This window comes from Rhinatrema bivittatum, chromosome 4, assembly GCF_901001135.1.
Source record: "Rhinatrema bivittatum chromosome 4, aRhiBiv1.1, whole genome shotgun sequence".
NCBI lineage: Eukaryota > Metazoa > Chordata > Amphibia > Gymnophiona > Rhinatrematidae > Rhinatrema > Rhinatrema bivittatum.
Window position 1 is genome coordinate 327,090,848 of NC_042618.1, and position 25,073 is coordinate 327,115,920.

The 25,073-nt window shown below is 42.9% G+C and overlaps 1 protein-coding gene across 3 annotated transcripts; it reads left to right on the forward strand.

The window, feature by feature from the left end:
* Positions 1 to 1,114: 1,114 nt before the first annotated feature.
* MFSD6L (major facilitator superfamily domain containing 6 like) lies at positions 1,115 to 22,362 on the forward strand. Of its 3 annotated transcripts, none has more exons than XM_029600336.1 (2): positions 1,115 to 1,240; positions 17,522 to 22,362. In XM_029600336.1, exon 2 carries the CDS (start codon positions 17,546 to 17,548, stop codon positions 19,475 to 19,477), a length of 1,932 nt encoding a protein of 643 aa, XP_029456196.1. In that variant the 5' UTR covers positions 1,115 to 1,240; positions 17,522 to 17,545; the 3' UTR covers positions 19,478 to 22,362. The 3 variants fall into 3 exon arrangements, with proteins under 3 accessions (XP_029456196.1, XP_029456195.1, XP_029456194.1); XM_029600335.1 differs by lacking the exon at positions 1,115 to 1,240 and adding an exon at positions 1,251 to 1,521 and having other exon boundaries at positions 17,525 to 22,362; XM_029600334.1 differs by lacking the exon at positions 1,115 to 1,240 and adding an exon at positions 1,252 to 1,521.
* Positions 22,363 to 25,073: the final 2,711 nt, after the last annotated feature.

Below are 25,073 nucleotides of genomic sequence, written 5' to 3' on the forward strand. Positions count from 1 at the left end.
TAAATAAATATATATATATATATATATATATATATATATATATATATATATATATATATAAACACAAAACGCTAAGGAACTCCCTAAAGCAGTAAAAACAGGCAGAAATATCATAAACCTATAATTCTATACCTTGATGTACTTACAGTAAACATTATGTCAGAGGTACAAGATTCTTAATTATAGCTGCCTAGAATAGCATTGCCTATGCAAAGTCATTGGGACGATAAGATTAGTGAAAAACAAGTGAATCATCAAGTGTGGTCAAAATGGCAAATCCATGTCAACAGTAAACAAGGGATACAAACATTTGTTATGAGAAAGTATATACATACAATAGCACTTCGATCCGCAGGATTCGGCATCTCATAAGGTCTACAGCAGATCGCTGCTGACATCTTTTCTAGAAGACAGGGAATGGGAAAACCAGTTCTACATCCCCCTTGCTCCTCCCCCCAATGACGCCAAACTGTGCCGAAAAAAAAAAAAGTTATTTTCCCAAAAAAATGATTCTGCACATTTTCATGGAGTAATTTTCAAAGGGACTGCCGTGGATACTGTCGCGCTTTACCCACAGAAATGGCTCTTTGGAAAACATGTTTAATGCGACTCACGTAACACTATAGCATGTATGTGTGTAAGAGTAGGAGTGTACATTTAAATGTGAGCGTGTATGTGAAAGAGGAAGTTTGTGTTCATGCTGTTTCTTCCAACCACCTGACAATCAGCGGGGTGAGTAAAAATCAAAAGTGCCCAGGTATTTCAAGCACCCACAGAGTTGGCGCCTATGAGAGTGGCCACAACAGAGTTCCTAACAATGAACATCACATCACATCACAGTCTGAAAATCTACAAAAGAAGAAAAACATTTTCATCCGTCCATTTTCACTGCAGGTTGATGTGGTAAGTCTAACGCCCGCAGAAAGTGTCGGGTACTGGGATGAATACGTCAGTTCTTCTATACATGTATTCTGCTTCTTTTATCCGCCTCTCTGATATTTTCAGCCACTCGTTATTCATCTCAGCAGATCTCTAGCAAAGAAAACAACCTCCATCGATGTAATATGGTGCTGAAGTGAAACTGGCAAAGCACGGGCATCGCCCCCACCTTATGCCACCAACCGCAGGTGTGCCGAGACCTCCTGGCCCGCAGGGGGCGGGGCGCGCACTTCCGGTCGCCGGTTTCCTCGCGCCCTCCGGTGCTACCGTGGCCTAGGTTCGGCCTCCACCTGCAGCAAGGGTCAGTCTCTATGGCAGTGCGTAACCTAGCAACACTGCATCCCTCGGCCTCGGGGGGCCTGCAAGGCGTGCGGCGGCGGCGGCGTTCCAAGCTGCTGGCTGCTCTCTGGGGCTTGTAAGGCGGCCGGCGTGCCGAGCTGCAGGCTGGGCCCTGCGGCAGAGAGAGAGAGGGGCGGTGGCCCGGGCAGGTGACGTGTCTCCTCTGCGCAGGTGGAGCAGCAAGGGCTGGGCCTGCGACAGGTGCAGTCGCCGCCGCTCGCACGGAGCTTGCCTACGGCTCAGGTATGCCGGGGGGAAGGGTCGCTGAAAGGCCGGCCTGGAGGACGTGCCCCCGAAACATCTTTTTTTTGGGGGGGGGGGAGAGAAGGAGAAACTGGGGAGTTTTCGACGCTGCTCGGGGAGGCTGTGACAGCCCAAGCAAGGTCTCTCGGATTCTCTCCGAACGGGAGCGTCTGCCTGCACGGGCGAGGGGCTGGCGCAGGGACAGCTCGCGCCCGGTGGGGTGTGGGAGGGGAGGAGTGGTCACGGGAGCAGCACGTGCAGTGCTTGGGCTGCCGTCGCCAGTGGAGTGAGGGAGTCCAGGGAGGATGACGGGCAGGAGGGACATTAAAAATGGGGTGTTAGAAGGGTGAGGAGTGGAGGGAGGCAGCAGCAGCGCCGGTGCAAGAGCATTTGGCAACCTATAGTAGTCTTCGGTCATGCATACCCTCTCTCCCAGCCGGCAGTAGTTCCAGCACAGCACTCCTTTCTTTGACAGTATAGGCTGTGGCAGGGAGCCTAGTTGGGCCTCGCGCGGATCGGATTTTGTTCTCACATCGATTTTAGTGCTCTAGGCGATTGCCTAGTTTGCCTAATGAAAGCAACAGAGAAAAGAGAAATGGCCAGACTTGAGTTCAAAGGCAGACAAAGGGAAACACGCTGGAGGCTTAGGAAGAGTAGTTGTGGAGACCAGCATAGGCTTTCACTCACTCTTTTGCTGCCTGGTGTGAGAGAGGGACCATGAAAACGTAACATACGATTGCATTACTGGGTCAAACCAAAGGTTCATCAAGCCCAGTATCCTGTTTCCAACAGTAGCCAATCTAGGTCACAAGAACCTGGCAGGATTCCTAGCTGCTTATCCGCAGTGGATTTCTGTACCTCCAGGAACTTGTCCAAACCTTTTTTAAATGCAGCTACACTAACGGCTCTGGTAGCCAAACAATTTGGTGCCTGTGGCCATGTGAAAAAGTGTGCCCTCACCCTGTGCACAACACTACATCACGAGCTGGAAGACTCTTAAACGTTTTTTATTTAAAGCATAATACTATTACTATTATAATCTATAAATAAACACAGGTGTGCCCTTGGTCCCAAAATTATGACCTTCAGGTCTGTAAGGATGTGAAACTTATCTTCTACAAGGACTGACCATTAAGTCTTGCTACATGAAATATAAATAAATGTAACATGCGAAAAAAAATAAAACTGAGAAAATAAGGAATAAATACAAATAAAGTAATAAAAAGTACTAACTGCTAGTACTTAAACAGTAACAACCTTACTCATGAAAAGGCAACATCACAAATATTACACCAGGCCCTAAAACACTAATACACCTCTTATTAGGAAAGCAGAAAAAGCCAGGCTGCTATTGATCCCTACACAGAACCTACACGCTAGCAGAAAACCTCACCTCAATACATAATCTAGGGATTCTCATTTGGAACGACGGTATATAAAACCTCGAAATAAATAAATGCATAATGCGGGTAGACCCTCGTCAAATAGAGAATAAAGAACATAACATATAAAGAAAAAAGTGCAGACAACAGCTGAACTGGAAACCACAAGAAGCCAGTCTATGTATGTAATGCAATAATGAAAATACAGAATAATCACCATTCCTCAGAAAGCATAAAACAATAAAATCAAGAAATAATCATTATAATAGTAAATTTCCTGTTCAGTGTTTGGCACCATAACTGATATGTTAATGCACAAGATTTGTCATGTGTTGACTTGAAATACAGCTGATGAGAAAGAACTCTGTTACATAAATAAAATGCATTTAAAACCTTTAAAAAAGTGCATATTTCAAAGCAGCTGACCAATAGCATATCCAATAATTAAAAACTCATTTACATAATTTTTAAAAATTTCCCAAACACCAAGAAAATATTTCAATACACATCAAATATACAATAAGTAAAACTAATAAGGATTTAAAAAACTGTCTTGCTTTCCACACCAGGGAACTTGTGATTTCCAGTCACCCTGACCCTAAGAATGTTGTAGATTAGTGTGTGGTGTGAGGTGTAGGTGTGTTGGGACATGGACAAACTTTCTCATCTCTCTCTCATACCCACATGCGCTCGCTCTCTCCCCATACACACACACATGCTTTTTCTCTCCCTCACACCTGTGTACTCACACATGCTTTTACATCATCATCCCCTGACCCCAGTCCACCAATGTCCCCTTCTCTGTTCCTGCCTCCCCCAAGCAGTACCAGTATACCTCTCTGTGTCCCCATTCTCTTTCAAGCCAGCACCAGCAGTATCCCCCATCCCCCCATCTGTTCTTGCTGCCACTTTTCTTCACACTACCAGGAAATTTCGGCTCTCTCCCCCAGAAACATAGGACAGCACTAACATCCCTCCCCTCCCTGTCCCCAGGACACTTTCTTTCTCGCTGCCCTCTCCTCCTTCCAAAACAATCAACGTCCCAGGCTCAAGTTACCCTCCCTCCCGAAGCCTTTTCCTACAGGGTAGCCTGCACTGCAAATCTCTCTAAGCCAGTCTCCTCCAAAGCTGTTGCTGCAGTAGAGCTTCCCCTTTTACTTGCTACGTTTCAGCGTTCACTGCTGGATTGGCTGGGACCGAGGTTCTCCTTCGAGACAGCAGCCAACTGCAGCCATAGAACCCGCTTTGTTCCCTGTACTGCTTCTGTATGGCACATGCTTAGCACTGCACCTGCGTGACTGCAAGTGTCTCAGCACGCCACATGGGAAGTGCCATTACTTTTGGGAGGCAGTGATGTTGTGGCAGGCGCAGCAGTAACCGTGGTGTGGAAGTCTCCAGTGTGGCTGGTGGTAGTGGTGCTGACACAGAGGCGCACTGGCTTTCACCAAATCCTCTGGTAATGAATTCCAGAGCTTAATAATCATTGAGTAAATTAAATATTTTTCTCTTATAAGTTTGAAATCTACAACTTAGCAGTATCAGTGTATGTCCCCTAGTCTTTGTACTTTTTGAAAGAGTAAACAATCGATTTACGTTTACTTGTCCCACTCCACTTGTTATTTTATAGAACTCCATCATAACTCCCCTCAGCTGTCTCTTCTTCAAGCTGAAGAGTTCTAAACTCTTTAGCCTTTCCTTTTAAGAGAATAGTTCCATCCCCTTTATCATTTTGGTCACCCTTCTCTGTACCTTTCTAATTTTACTATATCTTTTTTGAAATGGGACCAGAGCTGCTCACAGTTTTCAAGTTGATGTCGCACCATCCTAGAAGCACAATCCAGATGTATTCCACACATTAAGAAAGGTGGAAAGAAGGCAAAACGATTACCGGCATGGTTAAAAGGGGAGGTGAAAAGCTATTTTAGCCAAAAAATCTTCATTCAAAAATTGGAAGAAGGATCCAACAGAAGAAAATAGGATAATGAATAAACGTTGGCAAGTTAAATGTAAGACATTGGTAAGACAGGCTAAGAGAGAATTTGAAAAGAAGTTGGCCGTAGAGGCAAAAACTCACAGTAAAAACTTTTTAAAATATATCCGAAGCAGAAAGTCTGTGAGGGAGTCAGTTGGACCGTTAGATGATCGAGGGGTTAAAGGGGCACTTAGAGAAGATAAGGCCATCGCAGAAAGATTAAATGATTTCTTTTCTTCGGTGTTTACTGAAGAAAAGAGGATGTTGGGGAGGTACCCGTACTGGAGAAGGTTTTCATGGGTAATGATTCAGATGGACTGAACCAAATCACGGTGAACTTAGAAGATGTGGTAGACCTGATTGACAAACTTAAGAGTAGTAAATCACCTGGACCGGATGGTATACACCCCAGAGTTCTGAAGGAACTAAAAAATGAAATTTCAGACCTATTAGTAAAAATTTGTAACCTATCATTAAAATCATCCATTGTACCTGATGACTGGAGGATAGCAAATGTAACCCCAATATTTAAAAAGGGCTCCAGGGGCGATCTGGGAAACTACAGACCGGTTAGCCTGACTTCAGTGCCAGGAAAAATAGTGGAAAGTGTTCTAAATATCAAACACACAGAACATATAGAAAGACGGTTTAATGGAACAAAGTCAGCATGGCTTTACCCAAGGCAAGTCTTGCCTCACAAATCTGCTTCACTTTTTTGAAGGAGTTAATAAACATGTGGATAAAGGTGAACCTGTAGATGTAGTGTACTTGGATTTTCAGAAGGCATTTGACAAAGTTCCTCATGAGAGGCTTCTAGGAAAAATAAAAAGTCATGGGATAGGTGGCGATGTCCTTTCGTGGATTACAAACTGGCTAAAAGACAGGAAACAGAGAGTAGGATTAAATGGACAATTTTCTCAGTGGAAGGGAGTGGGCAGTGGAGTGCCTCAGGGATCTGTATTGGGACCCTTACTTTTCAATATATTTATAAATGATCTGGAAAGAAATATAAGTGAGGAAATCATATTTGCAGATGATACAAAATTGTTCAGTGTAGTTGAAACACAAGCAGATTGTGATAAATTGCAGGAAGACCTTGTGAGGCTGGAAAATTGGGCATCAAAATGGCAGATGAAATTTAATGTGGACAAGTGCAAGGTGATGCATATAGGGAAAAATAACCCATGCTATAGTTACACAATGTTAGGTTCCATCTTAGATGCTAATACCCAAGAAAGAGATCTATGCGTCATAGTGGATAACACATTGAAATTGTCAGTTCAGTGTGCTGCGGCTGTCAAAAAAGCAAGCAGAATGTTGGGAATTATTAGAGAGGGAATGGTGAATAAAACGGAAAATGTCATAATGCCTCTGTATCGCTCCATGGTGAGACCGCACCTTGAATACTGTGTACAATTCTGGTCGCCGCATCTCAAAAAAGATATAATTGCGATGGAGAAGGTACAGAGAAGGGCGACCAAAATGTTAAAGGGAATGGAACAGCTCCCCTATGATGAAAGACTAAAGAGGTTAGGACTTTTCAGCTTGGAGAAGAGACGGCTGAGGAGGGGATATGATAGAGGTGTTTAAAATCATGAGAGGTCTAGAACGGGTAAATTAATCGGTTATTTACTCTTTCAGATAATAGAAAGACTAGGGGGCACTCCATGAAGTTAGCATATGGCACATTTAAAACTAATCTGAGTTCTTTTTCACTTAATTAAACTCTGGAATTTGTTGCCAGAAGATGTGGTTAATGCAGTTAGTATAGCTGTGTTTAAAAAAAAAGGATTGGATAAGTTCTTGGAGGAGAAGTCCATTACCTGCTATTAATTAAGTTGACTTAGATAATAACCACCGCTATTACTAGCAATGGTAACATGGAATACGCTTAGTTTTTGGGTACTTGCCAGGTTCTTATGGCCTGGATTGGCCACTGTTGGAAACAGGATGCTGGGCTTGATGGACACTTGGTCTGACCCAGGATGGCATGTTCTTATGTTCTTATTATGATATTCTCTGTTTTATTCTCCATTCCTTTCCTAATAATCCCTAGCATTCTATTTGTTTCTTAAGAACATAAGAACAAAAGAAATTGCCATACTGGGTCAGACCAAGGGTCCATCAAGCCCAGCATCCTGTTTTCAACTATGGCCAATCCAGGCTACAAGTACCTGGCAAGTACCCAGACACTAAAATCCCATGCTACTGATGCCAGTAATAGCAGTGGCTGTTCTCTAAGTCATCTTGATTATTAGCAGTTAATGGACTTCTTCTCCAAGAATAAATGCAAACCTTTTTTAAACCCAGCTACACTAACTGCACTAACCACATCCTCTGGCAACAAATTCCAGTGCTTAATTGTGCATTGAGTGAAAACGAATTTTCTCCACTTAGTTTTAAATGTGCTACTTGCTAACTTCATGGAGTGCCCCCTAGTCCTCCTATTATCCGAAAGAGTAAATAATCCATTCACTTTTACCAGTTCCAGCCCTCTCATGATTTTAAAGACCTCTATCATATCCCCCCTCAGCTGTCTCTTCTCCAGGCTGAACAGCCCTAACCTCTTTAGCCTTTCCTCATAGGAGAGTTGAAACAGATTTGTGAGGCAAGAGTTCCCTTGGGAAAATCCATGCTGACTGTGTGCCATTAAACTATGTCTTTCTATATGCTCTGTGATTTTGATCTTTAGAATAGTTTTCACTATTTTTCCCGGCAACTAAGTCAGGCTCACTGGTCTATAGTTTCCTGGATCGCACGTGGAGCTCTTTTTAAATATTGGGGTTACATTGGCCACCTCCAGTCTTCAGGTACAATGAATGATTTTAATGATAGGTTACAAATTTTAACTAGTAGATCTGAAATTTCATATTTGAGTTCCTTCAGAACCCTCGGCTGCATCCTATCTGGTCCAGGTGATTTGCTACTCTTTAGTTTGACAGTCTGGCCAACTACAGCTTCCAGGTTCACAGTGGGGCGGATTTTCAGAGCCCTGCTCGCCTAAATCCGCCCAAAACCGGGCGGATTTAGGCGAGCAGGGCCCTGCGCGCCGGTGAGCCTATTTTACATAGGCCTACCGGCGCGCGCAGAGCCCCGGGACTCGCGTAAGTCCCGGGGTTCTCCGAGGGGGGCGTGTCGGGGGGCAGGCCCGGTCGTCGCGGCGTTTCGGGGGCGTGTCGGCAGCGTTTTGGGGGCGGGTACGTGGGCGTGGCTACGGCCCGGGGCGGTCCGGGGGCATGGCCGCGCCCTCCGTACCCGCCCCCAGGTCGCGGCCCGGCGCGCAGGAGGCCGGCCCGCCCGCTCGCTCGCTCGCGGGGATTTACTTCTCCCTCCGGGAGGCGTAAATCCCCGGAGAAAGGTAAGGGGGGGGGGGTGTAGACAGGGCCGGGCTGGTGGGTTAGGTAGAGGAAGGGAGGGGAAGGTGAGGGGAGGGCGTTAGAGGATTCCCTCCAAGGCCGCTCCGATTTCGGAGCGGCCTTGGAGGGAACAGGGGTAGGCTGCGCGGCTCGGCGCGCGCCAGCTATACAAAATCGATAGCCTTGCGCGCGCCGATCCAGGTTTTTAGCAGATACGCGGGGCTCCGCGCGTATCTACTAAAATCCAGCGTACTTTTGTTTGCGCCTGGAGCGCAAACAAAAGTAGGCCTATTCGCGGAGTCTGAAAATCCGCCCCAGTGATTTTTAGTTCAGCTCATCTGACTCATCACCCTAGAACAGTGGTTGTCAACCTTTTGTCTGTCGGGACACACCTGATAGATAGTTCTCACATGCGTGACACACTGAAACGTGACAGTCACAAGACTAAATGTTTATGTACACTTTGCATCCACAGGGACCCTACCCCCACCGCCTTGCTCCTCAGCAATGTATTTAAAGCAGAACAAGAACATTCCCTGACAACACCAAAATATCTTATTTTGTATGATGAGTTATCTCAATAACAGCAATGCAGACTTCCTCTACTACCAGACACAATAGCCCTCCTTTATAAATAGACAGCATATTTATTTTGGAATTATCTTAAGTGGATTCTCAAACTTCCTAATGATGCAATTCCAGCTAAACAAAACTATATTATCTTCCTTTATTTAGAGATGGAAATCCAAGTCAACCACAAGCTCAATCACAAGATCTTTATTTAAATATTTCTGATGTTCTGGAACTTTCTCAAGATACAGAGATCCCGATAAGAGGGACATTACTTGTTACCTTTGCTTTTATATCAGAAAAGGACTCTATATTAAAGCTCTACTTTTGGAACCAGTCGCAGTTATTTCATGGCCAGAAAGTCTGGATTTATCCAGACATCACAAGGAGTACCGAAGAACGAAGGAAGAAATTTCTATCAATGAAATAAGAAGCTATCTCTCGGAGTAAAGTTTAGCTTGAGATATCAGTGTAAATGTTTACTCAATTTCCAAAATTCTAAATACTTGTTTTTTGAAATTTCTGAGTGGGTACCTTCTTGGACTCACACCCCTAAAATCTGCTGCTGTGGGGCGTTTGGCATTTTGAATTATGTAGGGGATAGCTAGATAGCAATTCCTTTGCCTGATTGTTTCTTTATTATAATCGCTCTATTGCATCTTGGTCTCCCTTTTTCTTCTTTATTATAATTGAGATAATATTACTTTATTTCTTTTGGTTGATATGTTTTCTTTTGTGATTTACAATTTGGAAAGTATCTCATTTTCTGGAACAAGTATATGCTTGTGTAAATTTGAGAATTTAATAAAAAAAAAAAAAAAGAAATTGTCAGACCAAGGGTCCATCAAGCCCAGCATCCTGTTTCCAACAGTGGCCAACCCAGGCTTACAAGTACCTGGCAAGTACCCAAAAACTAAGTATATCCCATGCTATTGATGTTAGTAATATCAGTGGCTATTTTCTAAGTCAACTTGATTAATAGGTAATGGACTTCTCCTCCAAGAACTTATCCAAACCTTTTTTAAACCCAACTACACTAACCACACCCCTTGGCAACAAATTCCAGAGTTTAATTGTGCGTTGAGTGAAAAAGAATTTTCTCTGATTAGTTTTAAATGTGCTACATGCTAGAGTGCCCCCTAGTCCTTCTATTATCCAAAAGAGTAAATAACCGATTCACATTTACCTTTTCTAGACCTCTCATGATTTTAAAGACCTCTTATCATATCCCCCCTCAGCCGTCTCTTCTCCAGGCTGAACAACCCTAACCTCTTTAGCCTTTCCTCATAGGGGAGCTGTTCCATTCCCTTTATCATTTTGGTCGCCCTTCTCTGTACCTTGTCCATCACAACTATTATCTTTTGTGAGATGCGACGACCAGAATTTTACACTGTATTCAACGTGCAGTCTCACCATGAAGCGATACAGAGGCATTATGACATTTTCCGTTTTATTGACCATTTCCTTCCTAATAATTCCTAACATTGTTTGCTTTTTTGACTGCCACAGCACACTGAGCCGCTGATTTAAATGTATTATCTAGATCTTTTTCATGGGTGGTAGCTCCTAATATGGAACCTAACATCATGTAACTACAGCATGGGTTATTTTTAACTATATGCATCACCTTGCACTTGTCCACATTAAATTTCATCTGCCATTTAAATGCCCAATTTTCCTGTCTCACAAGTTCCTTCTGCAATTTATCACAATTTGCTTGTGATTTAACTACTCTGAATAATTTTGTATTATCTGCAAATTTGATTACCTCACTCGTTGTATTCCTTTCCAGATTATTTATAAATATATTGAAAAGCACAGGTCCCAGTACAAATCCTTGAGGCACTCCATTGCCCACCCCCTTCCACTGAGAAAATTGTCCATTTAATCCTACTCTCTGTTTCCTGTCTTTTAACCGCCTGTCATTAATCCATGAAAGGACATCGCCACCTATCCCATGACTTTTTACTTTTCTTAAAAACCTCTCATGAGGAACTTTGTGAAATGCCTTCTGAAAATCCAAATACACTACATCTGCCGGTTCAACTTTATCTACATGTTTATTACCCCCTTCAAAAAAAGCGATGCAGATTTGTGAGACAAGACTTTCCTTGGGTAAAGTCAAGCTGACTTTGTTCCATTAAACCATGTCTTTCTATATGTTCTGTGATTTTGATCTTTAGAACACTTTCCTCTATTTTTCCTGGCACTGACGTCAGGTTAACTGGTATGTAGTTTCCCGGATCGCCCCTGGAGCCCTTTTTAAATATTGGGGTTACATTAGCCATGCTCCAGTCTTCAGGTATAATGGATAATTTTTAATGATAGACTATAAATTTTAACTAATAGATCTGAAATTTCATTTTTTACTTCCTTCAGAACCCTGGGGTGTATACCATCCAGTCCAGGTGATTTACTAGTTTTCAGTTTGGCAATCAGGCCTACCACATCTTCTAGGTTCACAGTGATTTGATTCAGTTCATCTAAATCATTACCCATGAAAACCTTCTCTGGAACGGGTATCTCCCCAACATCCTCTTAGTAAACACTGAAGCAAAGAAATTGTTTAATCTTTCTGTGATGGCTTTATCTTCTCTAAGTGCCCCTTTAACCCCTCGATCATCTAACGGTCCAACTTTACTCCCTTGCAGGCTTTCTGCTTCAGATATATTTTTAAAAGTTTTACTTTGAGTTTTTGCCTCTACGGCCACCTTCTTTTCAAATTCTCTCATAGCCTGTCTTATCAAAGTCTTACATTTAACTTGCCAATGCTTATGCTGTATTCTATTTTCTTCTGTTGGATCCTTTTTCCAATTTTTGAATGAAGATCTTTCGGCTAAAATATTCTTTCACCTCACCTTTTAACCATGCCGGTAATGGTTTTGCCTTCCTTCCACCTTTCCTAAGGTGTGAAATACATTTGGACTGTGATTCTAGGAGCTATTTAACAATGTCCATGCCTCTTGTACACTTTTTACCTTTGTAGCTGCTCCTTCAGTTTTTTTCGAACTATTTTTCTCATTTTATCAAAGTTTCCACTTTGAAAGTTTAGCGCTAGAGCAGTGGATTTACTTACTGTCCCCCTTCCAGTCATTAATTCAAATTTGATTGTAATATCACTATTGCCAAATGGCCCCACCACCTTTACCTCTCTCATCAAATCCTGTGCTCCACTGAGAATTAGATCTAAAATTGCTCCCTCTCTTGTCTGTTCCCGAACCAGTTGCTCCATAAAACTGTCATTTATTCCATCCAGGAACTTTATCTCTCTAGCATGTCATGATGTCACATTTACCCAGTCAATATTGGGGTAATTGAAATCTCCCATTATTACCGCACTACCAATTTGGTTAGCTTCCTAAGTTCTCTTAGCATTTCACTGTCTTCTCACCATCTTGGCCAGGTGAACGGTAGTATACTCCTTTCACTATAGTCTTCCCCAACACACAAGGGATTTCTACCCATAAAAATTTGGTTATGCATTTAGTCTCATGCAGGATCTTTATCCTGTTGGACTCTATACCATCCTGGACTTAAAGCGCCACCCCGCCTCCCAGATACTCCTTTCTGTCATTGCTCTGTCCCATTGGTTATCATCCTCCTACCATGTCTCTGAGATGCCAATTAAGTCTGTCATCATTCACTGCTATAGATTCTAATTCTCCCATTTTACTTTTTAGTCTTCTGGCATTAGCATACAAATATTTCAAAGTATGTTTTTTGTTTGTATTTTCATTCTGCTTTTTAATTGATAGGGATAAATTAGAATCTTTTAGCTCAGGTGAGTTTTTAATTACAGGCACTTGGACTACTTTTCTTATTATTGGAACCTCACTGTCTGGATGCCCTAATTCTAATGCATCATTAGTATCCTTTGAAGATACCTCCTTCTGAACCATGCGCAGCTGAGCGACTGTCAAGCTTTCCCCTTTGTTGTAGTTTAAAAGCTACTCTATCTCTTTTTTTAACAATTAGCGCCACTGACTGGTTCCACCCTGGTTAAGGTGGAGCCCAACCCTTCGGAAAAGACTTCCCCCTTCCCCAAAAGATTCCCCAGTTCCTTACAAAACTGAATCCCTCTTCCTTGCACCATTGTCTCATCCATGCATTGAAATTCTGGAGCTCTACCTGCCTCTGGGGACTTGCGCATGGAACAGTGAGCATTTCAGAGAATGCTACCCTGTGCTGTACGCATAATAATGAGGTTCTGGATTTCAGCTTTCTACCTAAGAGCCTAAATTTGGCTTCCAGAATCTCATTCCCACATTTTCCTATGCCGTTGATATCCACATGTACCATGATAGTCGGCTCCTCCCCAGCATTGTCTAAAATCCTATCTATCTATTTATTTATTTATTTTGAATTCTTATATACCGACATTCCTGTAAAGTATACAGATCATACCGGTTTACAGTGTAACAGAACTGGCGGGGCGATTACAAGGAACATAAAACTTTAGCAAATCAGAACATTAGGACATTTTGGAACAGTTGAAAAACGTTATAACCTGAATGCGAGAAAAACTATAAGACGTCCATGCCGTAAAATATTGTATAAGACATCAGGATTAATGATTGGATACAGGGGAGTGAGGGGGGGGGGGGGGAGAGAAGGGAAGAGAAAGTAGCGGGAGGGATGTCGGGCGACAAGGATCAAAAGGTGGGAATGAACGGGTGGCAGTAGCAGAAGAAAAAGGTGCCCTGATGAGGGCTAGTGGGCTGTGTCGAGAGTGAGGTGTGATCACTTTATCCTCGCTCCTTGGACCATGTCATTCGAGAGGCGTCAAGGTGAGCTTGAGCTTCGGGGAAAGCTTGCATGAAGAGCCACGTCTTTAGGTATTTCTTGAAGGTTTGGTGACTAGGTTCTTGCCGTAGATCTGGCGGAAGAGTATTCCAAAGAGTAGGCCCTGCGGTTGATAGTGCACGTTTTCTAAGCGATGATTTGGCCGGGGGGGCATACAGGGAGCCTTTGTAAGCACTCCTGACTGGTCTGTCTGAAGTGTGTGGACGGAATTGATTACTGAGCTTGAGAGGGGCGATATTGTGGATGTCCTTGTGGATCATAATGAGAACTTTGAAGGAGATCCTGAATTTGACGGGTAGCCAGTGAAGTGACTGAAGTATGGGAGTGATATGGTCTCTTTTATTGGAGTTGGTGAGAATCCTGGCGGCAGCATTCTGGACCATCTGCAGGGGTTTGATGGTTATGGCTGGGAGGCCGAGTAGTAGTGAATTGCAGTAGTCTAATTTAGAAAGGATAATAGCTTGAAGCACCAGACGGAAGTCTCTAACATGCAGGAGAGGTTTTAGTTTATTGAGTACTTGTAGTTTAAAGAAGCATTCTTTGGTAGTGTTGTGGACAAAAGATTTAAAGTTAAATTGGTTGTCGAGCCGAACCCCTAAATCTCTGACAGACGGGGTGAGGTTGATTACTGTTTTAGCGAATTGAGAAGCGCTTGGGGAGTTGAGGAGGACTTGGTTTCCACCCGGTGAGATGATGAGGAACTCGGTTTTATTTTTATTGAGGATCAGGTTGATGCTAGCGAGAAGATTATTGATCGCTTGCAGACAACTCTCCCAGTAAGCCCAGGTTTTTTGAAGGGACTCAGTGATTGGAAGAAGAATCTGGACATCATCCGCGTATAAATAATAGGTTAATTTTAGATTAGAAAGAAGTTGGCAAAGTGGGAGCATATAAATGTTAAAAAGGGTAGGAGAGAGAGATGATCCTTGTGGGACTCCTAGGTTTGATTTGATGGGGTGTGATTCCTTGTTGTTGAGCCTAACCTTGTAAAACCTATTGTCTAGGAACGATTTAAACCAGTTAAATGCCACTCCTTGAATGCCAATGTCTGATCTAGGTGACGCGTGAGGTCCACCACCTTTGCACCAGGAGCCATATTATCAGGCGATCCTTACCCCCACCAGCCACCCAGCTGTCTACATTCCTAATTGAATCACCAACTAAGACTGCCGACCTAACCCTTCCCTCCTAGGTAGTAGCCCTGGGAGACACATTCTCAGTGTGAGAGGACAAGGCACCCACCTGGAGAACAGGTCCTTGCTACAGGATCCTTTCCAGCTGCACCAAGTTGATGCTGTCCGATCATGAGACCTTCTTCCTCCAAGGCAGCGCCAGGGCTTCCAGTGTGAAGTTGGGACTTGGCTACTATGTCTCTGAAGGTCTTATCTATATACCTCTCTGTCCGCCTCAGCTCCTCCAGCTCTGCCACTCTAGTCTCCAGAGATCAGAACTGTACTCTGAGAGAAAGGAGGTCTTTGCATCGGATGCACACACATAGCTTCTCGCCAGCCGATAAAAAGGAAGGAGGTGAAATTCAGTGTGCAGTCTGTGTGGTGTCCCGTACAAGGTGGGGGAAGGCTGCTATTGTTGGTGGGTCCATATAGGGGGAGGAGAGGGAGGGGTGAAGAATAATTGTGTGTGTAGAAAAGGGAGAGAAGTGTGTGGGAGAATGAGAGAATTAAGTGAGCATTGTATGAATGAGGATGAGTATGTGAGCAAAAGTGAGTGTGGGGGAGGGGGGTGGAAGATTGAGCATATATGTGTGTGTGAAAATGTAAGAGTGAATGTATCTGTGTATATGAGAGTGTCTGTGCACATATGCCCATGCAGGTGCCCCCTTCTCTCTCTCCCCCGCCCCCCCCCCCCCCCCCAATCTCAGGATGACCAAAAATCAAAAGTTACCAAAGCAGTAGTATTCAGTCCCAGCCATGAAAAGGTCAGATTTCTGGATATCCTTGATGCATATGTATGAGAGAGATTTTCATACACACCTCCTCTGTATGCAAATGTTTCTTGCACATATTCATTGGGGATATCCTGAAATAGTGACCTGTTTGTGGGATTGAATACTACTGCCCTAAAGCTTTAATATTCCAAATCCATAGTAATCGCCTTCTGTTACACTGGAGCCATCATTACTGCAGCTATCCTGTTTCCTTTCGCTGAGTTAACATTGTAGCTAAATGACAGAAAAAGAGTGAGTACTCTTTTCTCTGCCCAATTATTCTGTTCACACTGCTAAACATACATCCCAGCTCCCAGCCTCAGTGTTTGTCCGCTTGCAAGATTTCTCCTTATCCAAGACAGTCTTTTTTTGTTGTCTGTCTTTATATGTCACCATCTTGGATAGAAGAGCATACAACATCCCCATCTTGTTCCCTCCATGCATAACCACAAAGCTCTGTAATAATCTAAGTTACCAGTAAAACTAGTGTGGCTGTTGCCCAATCATTTATTTATTTAAAAATATTTATAGACCGCTTAGTGGTGTACAGCAAATAAATATTCAAATTACAAAACATAATCATGGACTTTTGGCCTAGATTAATCAAACTATCACATGCGATAGGAAGAGGGGCGTGTTTTATGGTAATAGTGCACTTTGTGATAAATAAGCTATCTTAGCACTTTGCAGAGGTATTACCACAGAGTGCAATAACTTTTCACATTTTGGGGTGTGTCAATTGTTGTAATTCCTACTTATAGCCACTGGGGGGGGGGGGGGGGAGAGAGAGAGACTAGCTATAAGGCCCTTCTAGTAGTTAGGTATTTATACCTCTATATGAGGCCCACTTAGTTACTCGAGGTGAGGTTTAGGTATTAGTGTAGGGGTTAGGGCTAGGTTGAGAGAACATTGCACAAATCTCATCTTTGGGTGAGTTTCCTCACTCCGAACGGCATCAAATCTTCACAAGAGTGTACTGTTGTGAAGAGTGAGACGTACGAACAGGACAGTACTCTCTTGTGAAGATTTGATGCCGTTCGGAGTGAGGAAACTCACCCAAAGATGAGATTTGTGCAATGTTCTCTCAACCTAGCCCTAACCCCTACACTAATACCTAAACCTCACCTCGAGTAACTAAGTGGGCCTCATATAGAGGTATAAATACCTAACTACTAGAAGGGCCTTATAGCTAGTCTCTCTCTCTCTCTCTGCTATGTGCGGAAACATTGCACAGCTTAATGCAAATGAAAAGGGTGTAGTTATTAGTGTTAAAACTGTGCGATATGGCTTCGCAACTTGCGAAGCCAGCCCACTTGGCCAGAAATCCCACCCCAAGCTCCACCCCATTTTGCATTGCAAAAAGCCCATAACGCAGCTTGGAAAATAACCCCCTTTGTTTGCAGTTATTTTATTTTTCCTGGGAATTTAGCAGTGTTTATTATAACAAAAATGGAAGACATCAGTGGAAAAAAACTCACTCAACATTTTTGTAGGTAAATATTTTTCTTCTTGTTTTAATAGACACTGATGAAAAATCCCTGGAAAAATAAAAACTGAAAATGAAGGTCCCTAAACATAATCAAATTAATCGTAATAAATAACAAATCTGGAGTCCTAAGTCCCCTACATAGCCTGCCAGACAGCACCTTCATCTCCGTTAGGACTTCCAGTTATTACAAAACTTGCAGCCTACCAGAAAAACCTACATGATCACCAACAGGGGATTCAAGAGCTTTGACAATGTTCACTGGATACCCCTTCCTTTTCCCTTTAAACAAAGCACATTTACTTTATAAATGAATGTGGCCTACCTGAAAAGGTGTTCTCCCAGTTTGTGCCTTGGGAAAGTGCTTAATGCAAGGGGCCAAAATGTTACATTTTGAAGTGAAAAGTAAGGCAGTACAATGCATACTGTAAGTTTAATTTTGATTTTTGATTGTTGATGTATTCAAGATTTTTGTTTTTTCATTAGCAGGTACAATAAATAGCCAGTGCCATGAGTGGAAACAAACAGTGGGACATTAGCAAAGCCCTGGTCATTGCCAGCATCTTCCATTTCTTTCACAATGCAGGGAAATCCTGTGTGATTCCATTTTTGACTATTTACTTCCGGCAGCTTGGGCTGACGGCACCTTTTGTAGGTATTATAATCGGAATTAAACATTTAATTGGTGTTATTTGGGCACCACTGTGCTCCTATTTTGCCAAGACGCACAGTAAAAGGAGAGTTCTCATTGCCGGCTCACTGCTGTCTTCCATGGGTGCAGGATTGTTGCTCACCCTTATCCCACCTTTAAGCAATGGCTTGGTCAACAGGTACTGTAACATAAATCTGAGTCAGAGTGACAGAGTGATCGCAACTGGGATAATGGACCTGAACAACTTGACTGATGTCAGCCCGAAGATAACTGAACTTCATTCCACACAAATGGCAAACAAAGAACCTGTTTCTCCTGCTTCAGTTTTTTCTTCCAGGAAGATGGTAAATCCGGCTTGGCAAGAGCCAGCAGATCTTACAAAAGACAGGAACAACACTATTAAAGGGACAACTCAATATGATCACGTTACTTGGACAGCAACTCCTGTGGGAGCAGGTACCAAAATGACACAGCAGTACACCAAAGAGCAAGATCTTGAGCCATCCCTAGTAAATGAGGTAGAATCCAATGTACTTGATCTAAAGAATAACAGCCCCTTTCTTTCAGTGATCAGCAGGAAAAATAAATCTGCAGAAGAGGAATTTAGTGGTGAAGTTGATGAAATAGAATCCCAGTTTCAGCCCTTTGTAAGTGCTCATGTTTCAAAAAATGCATCTAAGCACAGAAAGATTGCCCGGGATACGACCTTTGAGGTCTTGGAAGATACAAGTTTTCTGGATGGTGAACACAAAATATTTCTTATGGTGCTGGGTGCTGTTGCATTGTGGGAACTATTAGCCTCTCCCCTGGAATGGACAGCGGATGATAGTCTTTATGAGTATCTCGACTTTGTTGATGCCGCTGACAGACATGGCAGGCTTTGGATTTGGGCGTATTTGGGGGCATCTGGAGGAGCTTGCGGCATTGCCCTGTTAGTAGATCAACTAAACTGTTTTCTCAGTGTTAAAATCCCTCGCATGGCTGTGCATTTCTATGGCTATGCTGCGTTTATAACTCTAACGCTATTAGTGAGTATCTTCTATCCCATTCACATTTCTAAGAAAAATGAGCATGCCAACAAAACTGTCAAAGCTATGGGGCTCCTTGGAAGTGATGGGAGAATAATATTGTTTGCAGTCACAGTCTTCCTGACAGGGGCAGTTGGATCTACAGCAGACAATTTCCTCTTCTGGCAAATGCAGGACAAAGGCAGCAGTGAATTGTATATGGGAGCTTCAGTAGCTGTCGCATTGACTGCAGAAATTCTGCTTTATGTTTTTAAAAACAAGATACTGAAAATTGTCTCCAACAACTGGATTGTAGCATTGAGTTTGAGTTGTCTCGCACTACAGCTTCTGTATTACTCTTTTCTGTGGACATCCTGGGCAGTGTTGCCAATTCAGATTTTGAGTGCCTTCAGCAATGGTGCACTGTGGTGGGCAGTAGATGCTTCGGCAGATGATGTTGCCACTCCTGGAACAGAAAGATCTTTACAGCTGGTCCTCCATGGACTCTCCCGTGGTTGCGGGGCAAGCTTGGGAAGTTTTGCAAGTGGATTTATCATCAGCAGTTTTAACTTGGTGGTGTTGTATAGAGCATGCTCTCTCACCTTAATACTTTGGCTTGTCTTGTTCTTGATTGTCCAGTCCAGACTGCCTCGACAGAAAAGAATCAATTATTCCCGACTGCTGGCAGCAGACAACAGCGACTTGAGTGATTCCGACGATGAGCAAGAGAAGGACTGGCTTGTGAAAGCCATGAAAGATGAAAGCTCTCAAAGAAGCTGGTAACTTCTTAGATTTGATCAGCTAAGCAGTAGCAGAACAGCATACGATGAAGGTGAATTCACTGCAGTTACCCAGATGAAAATACAAAACATCCTTGGGCTACAAGACTGTTGATAATTCTGAAGTGCGGCTTTGTACTGTGCATTGTATATGTTGCTAGGAAATAATGTGTAATATTATATTTTATACCTAATTTTTATTTTCTTACTATTTATTGTAAATGTGTTGCAAGATTTACTTGTTCAAAATGATTTTATTTCCAAAAAGAGTACTATGATAAAATATTGTTAATATTTCTGTGTGGCATAATCTGGTGCTGTGAAATTTCCTTATGAAACTCTGCCATTCGTGGATCAGGGGCACCTGCTATTTCAGTCTCTGTTCCTCCTGAGTTGTGTTTCCAAATGTACTAATGTGTATCATGGTTTTGAGATAATGGTGACCTTGTCCATGGAGGCTAGCACCGAAAACACAAACATTTCATTTGTCTCCAAAGCAAACATTTCATTTGTCACCAAAGCCAGGGTTATACCCACTTATGTAGAAGATGGACCAATGAATTAAAACATCTTTTTTTTTTTTTAACTGATTTTCTAAAATATATTACAGAATCTGCACAAGAATTGTGTGGCCATTAACAAGTTTTCAAAGTCTTCTATATTGTGGCCAATATGAAAGGGGCTATCAATTAGAATATTAGGGATCTGAATTTTGTCAGTAAATTGCAGTGAATTTTGGTCACAAGTCATGTTTTGTTGTTTTAAATGGATTTTATTTTTTTGTAATTTAAGAAGACTTTTTTTTTGTTTGCTTGCTTGTCTTTTTTTTTTTTCCCCTATCACAAATTATTTCTGCATCCTTGCTGTAAGAAGAGGTGCAACATTTCTGTTCCCTCTTCTGTGGAGTTTTCACTTGAACTTTCCTGTCCTTGTCTGAGTCATGGACGGCTCCAATTTGACCAAGGTGGTACCCACGGCAAAATGAAGTGCCAATTTTGTAAGGTGTTGGGTTATGTATCACTGTGATCTTTCCCAAATACTGATTAAATGATTTAACACCTGCTGATGTTTATTGCTTTACAGTGGGTAGCTGCACCTGCTGAAATAAAATTTCAGTTCAAATAGGTCTCAGAGTATTGCTCACTAGATTACAGTACTTGCCTTTGCCTAGATGAACTTAAATAGCAATTTTCTGAACTAGTAAGCAGGGTTATGATGACTCTTTCTGTGAAAGAGAAGCACTTACCTTTCTGTTTATTCATCCACTTTAACAAATTACATATTATCCAGTAAACAAAAGTATCACACTGGATATCTTTCCCTTAGTGGCAACTATTCATTTTGCAAAATAGTATATCTACTAAAATTGTGAGAATTCTTTCCACGAGAGTGTGGTACCTAGGCTTAAATACTTTTGACAGACAGGATAATATCGCCCATCAGCAGCAGATGAATTTCAAACAACAAAAAGAGTCTCTATTAGTTTTACTGCCAGTAATAATTTGCGTACCAGCTGTGTGCCGCATAATGTATTGCAGTGGCTGGCAATTATTGTTATTAGTGTTAATTTTCAGTGTGAAAATTCTTAGAGTGAATGCCAAGATTTTAGGCACTGATGAAAGAAAGACATTTGCAAATCTGGTGTTAGATGCATTTGCATGCGTTTTGGTCTTCCAAGAATCTTTGAATGAATAACTGTTATAAATATAGTAAGCTGTTCTAGTTAATAATTAAGGGAATGCTTATGAGTATATATATTTTGATAACCTGTCTAATTAGCCAGTATTATTGACCACAGTGAAGCAGAGAGATAATTAGTGAGAATTTAACTGTAAAACAAAGGTGATGGATGCATGCACATCTGTAAACACTTGACTATATGATTTACTAGTTGTATTTTACTCCTTTAAAAAGTAATTAGGACAATTCAATGTGCAAAATCCATTTCTTATTTGATAATAACTAAAATGTCCATTTGCTGACAAATTAGTAAAAGCGCTTCAGACTGGCTGTGTCTGTTTATTGTCTCAGGAGCTCCTGCTTGCCCTGTTTTCTGATGAAAAGGCAGAGCTGTGCAAGTTTCTTTTGTAGCCAGTCTGCAATCTGAGGGGAGAAGTTGGAAGAAAGAGAGGGACTGATGGAATATCGCTTTTCCAAAATGGAGAACTTGTATTCTTTCACCCACACACTCCTAGGGCTGACCCCCCTCCCTTCAGCAAGAAATTTGTATTACAAGAAATGCAGTTTGAAAATTGTCTCCGTTGCCAGCAAGGTGACTTTCTGAACCACAGGAGGCTTCATGACTGGACTGAACTCTAGAAACCAGCATTTTTTTGGTTGCTAGAGATCTAAAGATTATTTATAGGCAGAGCAGTTATGAATGAGTGCTGACTCGCAGTGGGCGCAGGATCACAAGAGCTGAATTCCGCTAGTAGGAAACGGCAGGGAAGAAGAAAACTGAGCCCCTGTGTCGTCTGCCGAAATGCCGGTGTTTGTCTCCTGATTCAGAATGGCCGCCATTCCCCGCGCTCGACGGGAACAGAGCCTGACGCTTTCTGCGCGCTCGGTCCTGAGGTAGGTCGACTTCGTCTGGGGAAGGGCTATCCTCCTCTCCCGAAGAAACGCTGAAACGCCGACTTTCACGGGACAGGGATTCCCCCTGTACCCCGTCTCCTTCAGCCACTGACTGCCGCTGCATTTCGGCGCGAAAACGGAGGCTGCTCGAGCGTGCAGAGTGAGAACAGGCAGCCTAAATAAGAAGGCTGAGGGTCCAGCCCGGTTCTACCCCCAACGACCCGCAAGAACCGTCAGGGAATGGGACTTCCCAACGGTTGGCGGCCCCGGGGAATGTAACTTTGCGGGGCCACGGGTTAAAGTACTTCCTCACGCCACCGGGAAGGGGGGAGGGGGGAGGGGGGGCGGATAGACACGGGCAGGAGGGGAGTGACCGGCACCACCGATATGCCCCTTGGACCCTAAAATAACGAGTCCCTCTGTACCTGAAAAATAAGAAGGACTTACCTCTAACCCTGAAGAAGAAAAACCAACAGGAAGAGGTAGAAATAAGAAAGAGAGACAGTGACAAACAAGTCTGTCAGCAAGTCCCAAGAGCCAGAAACCTGGCTAAATTATTTAAAGAGAAATTTAATTTAATAAAACTTTCCCCTAACAAAAACTTGATCCCTCAATCAAATAAAAAGATTATTTTCACAAAATAGAAAAGCCTAAGGCTAAATGCTGGGGACCTCAGTGTCCCCTGCTCGCATCTGCTGGAGTCAGAACTATACTGAAAGCTGAAGCAGGGGAGGCATGGCTATAAGGCACCCCCCTGAGAGTTTTTTGTTCTGACGCCATCTGCTGGACAGGGGACATAACCCACCGTCTGGAATGATCCTGGTACGTACAGGGAATGTTTGTTTACAGCTCCTCAAGCCACAAAAATGAGAGGCTAGGGTGAATCCCTGTTGCTGTTTTCCCAGCTCCATCCGCTTTTGCCCAGACTGCTCTCCCTCAAATTTTTGGCAACTTTGACCATAGCTCCCTCAAGTGTCAGCTGTTTTTAAAAATGATTCCTCCCGCTGCTATTGTCCTAAAGTAGGAAGACCTGACTTAAAAAAAAAACCAATTGCCTGTGACACCTAGCTAAAGGTTTTTGTTGTTGGTTTCTTTTTTTTTTTTTTTTTTTTTTAAATCCTATGCTCATCTTAAAAATATCCTACTCCTGAAACATAACCAGGAACTTGGGTCTGATCCTGTTGAAACACAGCAATGTCAACAATGATAGAAACCAAAAAGCGAGGGTAATAGAAACCAGGCGCGGCACTTGCCATGTCTGTTGCCATCTCCTCTTGCCTACCACCAGGATGGATACACTGGCACTTGCTGGGTCTGTTTCTCCTTTACTCCACCCTCTGCCGTCTGCTTCACTGGTCCCAAGAAGAAACCTTATTTCTCTCTAGCCAAAAAATAAAATAAAAATCAGCCCCAAAAGAGAGAAATGGTTATGGGGATAGGGAGAGTAACCAGTGTACAGACCTACAGGACAACTTGCTTTCCTCCAATTTTCTGTATACTCTTATTCCATCTGTCACCGTATCCTTACTCCTTTCTACCTTAATATCTCCCATTTTGTCTGTTTTCTTATGTCTTTCTTCTCTCTCTTTCCCCTCCTATTTACTGATTCACTCACAAATGAAACTTGATTTCATGCCATGAATATATTTACAGTCAATTTAAAAGTATAATTCATTAAAAATGTGCTTACGATAACGACAGAAGAGCATTATGTGATGTTAACTCCCATAGGCCCAGTGCAAGCCTCTTGCTCCCAGGCCCAGATTTAGCCCTAGGCAGTTGTCCAAGGAGCTACATGTTGAAGGCACCCAGGCCAAAGAAGTGCATCTGTGCCAAGGAGGAGCCTGCTCCCACCGTTCAAGTCTAAGGTATGCTGCTATGAGACCCTGGGCAGGAGGGATTCCCCCATTTTCCATTCTCCCATGGTCTTCCACTCCCAGCTCTCCTAAAATCTCCAAAATCTTAAATCGGGCCCTGCGAGCTCCTTGCAAAGCTCAGGATGTGTTTGATCTGACCCCAAATGGCCATCATCTAATGTCCCCAACTGACTGAGAGAACCTATCCTTAGCTCTCTTTTTATGCTACAGTGAACAAATGATTTTAACCACTAAACTGCTATGCATAGGTAGCCTGAAAGTGACAAACTAAAGGTTCTTACTAGCGGCACTTGATAGTATCTCTTGGCTAAGACCCGGACAGGAGAGGACCTTTCATTCATGGCTTGCTCAGATAAATGTTCATGATGAGAATAATGTCTGCTTCTCCCTTTAAGCCAGGAGCTTCCTTGGTGTTGCAGAAGCAGTGTTGTTATATCTACAGAGTTGAGAGCTATGACATTTGATATTTTTCTTCTCTTGGTGCTGCATTTTACTGTTCAGATTGCATTATCACTCATTTCTGTACAAGCATTTTTTTTCATGCAGCTCTTAAATGTCCTTCATGTATGTGTTTTATTTCTGGTAAATTATACAGTACACAGCAAATTGTCTTTTTTTTTTCCATGCTGGACAGAAGGTAACTGATAGATTCTGTGTTTTGAATGAATTGAGGGATGCAATTATTTTCTGGTGCCCCTATCTCCTTTGATTCCACTGCTGGTAAAGGAGGTAATTGAACACAGTGAGGTCAAAAACTGAAAGCAGTTTGCTGGCTAAGTCCCAGATTTAGCCAGACAAACCGGGGGATTTAAAATCCTTCCATTCTGACTATCCCAGACTTAGCCGGCTAACTTTTTATCTGGCTAAAATGCTAGACAGGGCAGGGTAGGGGTGCGCCGGGGCTGATTGTCAGCGTTAGCAGGATAAGCTTATCCAACTAACTTTGACATAGCTGGGTATAGTCAGTGGCACAACAGTGCTGCCGAGTATCCCAGCAAAGTTAGCTGGTTACATTTCATGGGCCGGATTTTCAAAAGGTAACGCACGCTGGGCCTATTTTCAAAAGGCGCGGGGACGCACAAAAAACCCCGGGACGCGTGTAAGTCCCGGGGCTTTACTAAAGGGGCAGTCCGGGAGCAGGGCAGGGGT

Excerpts from the sequence above, each read along its gene's own strand:
- MFSD6L (XM_029600336.1), top strand. The coding sequence starts at position 17,546 with ATGAGTGGAAACAAACAGTGGGACATTAGCAAAGCCCTGGTCATTGCC.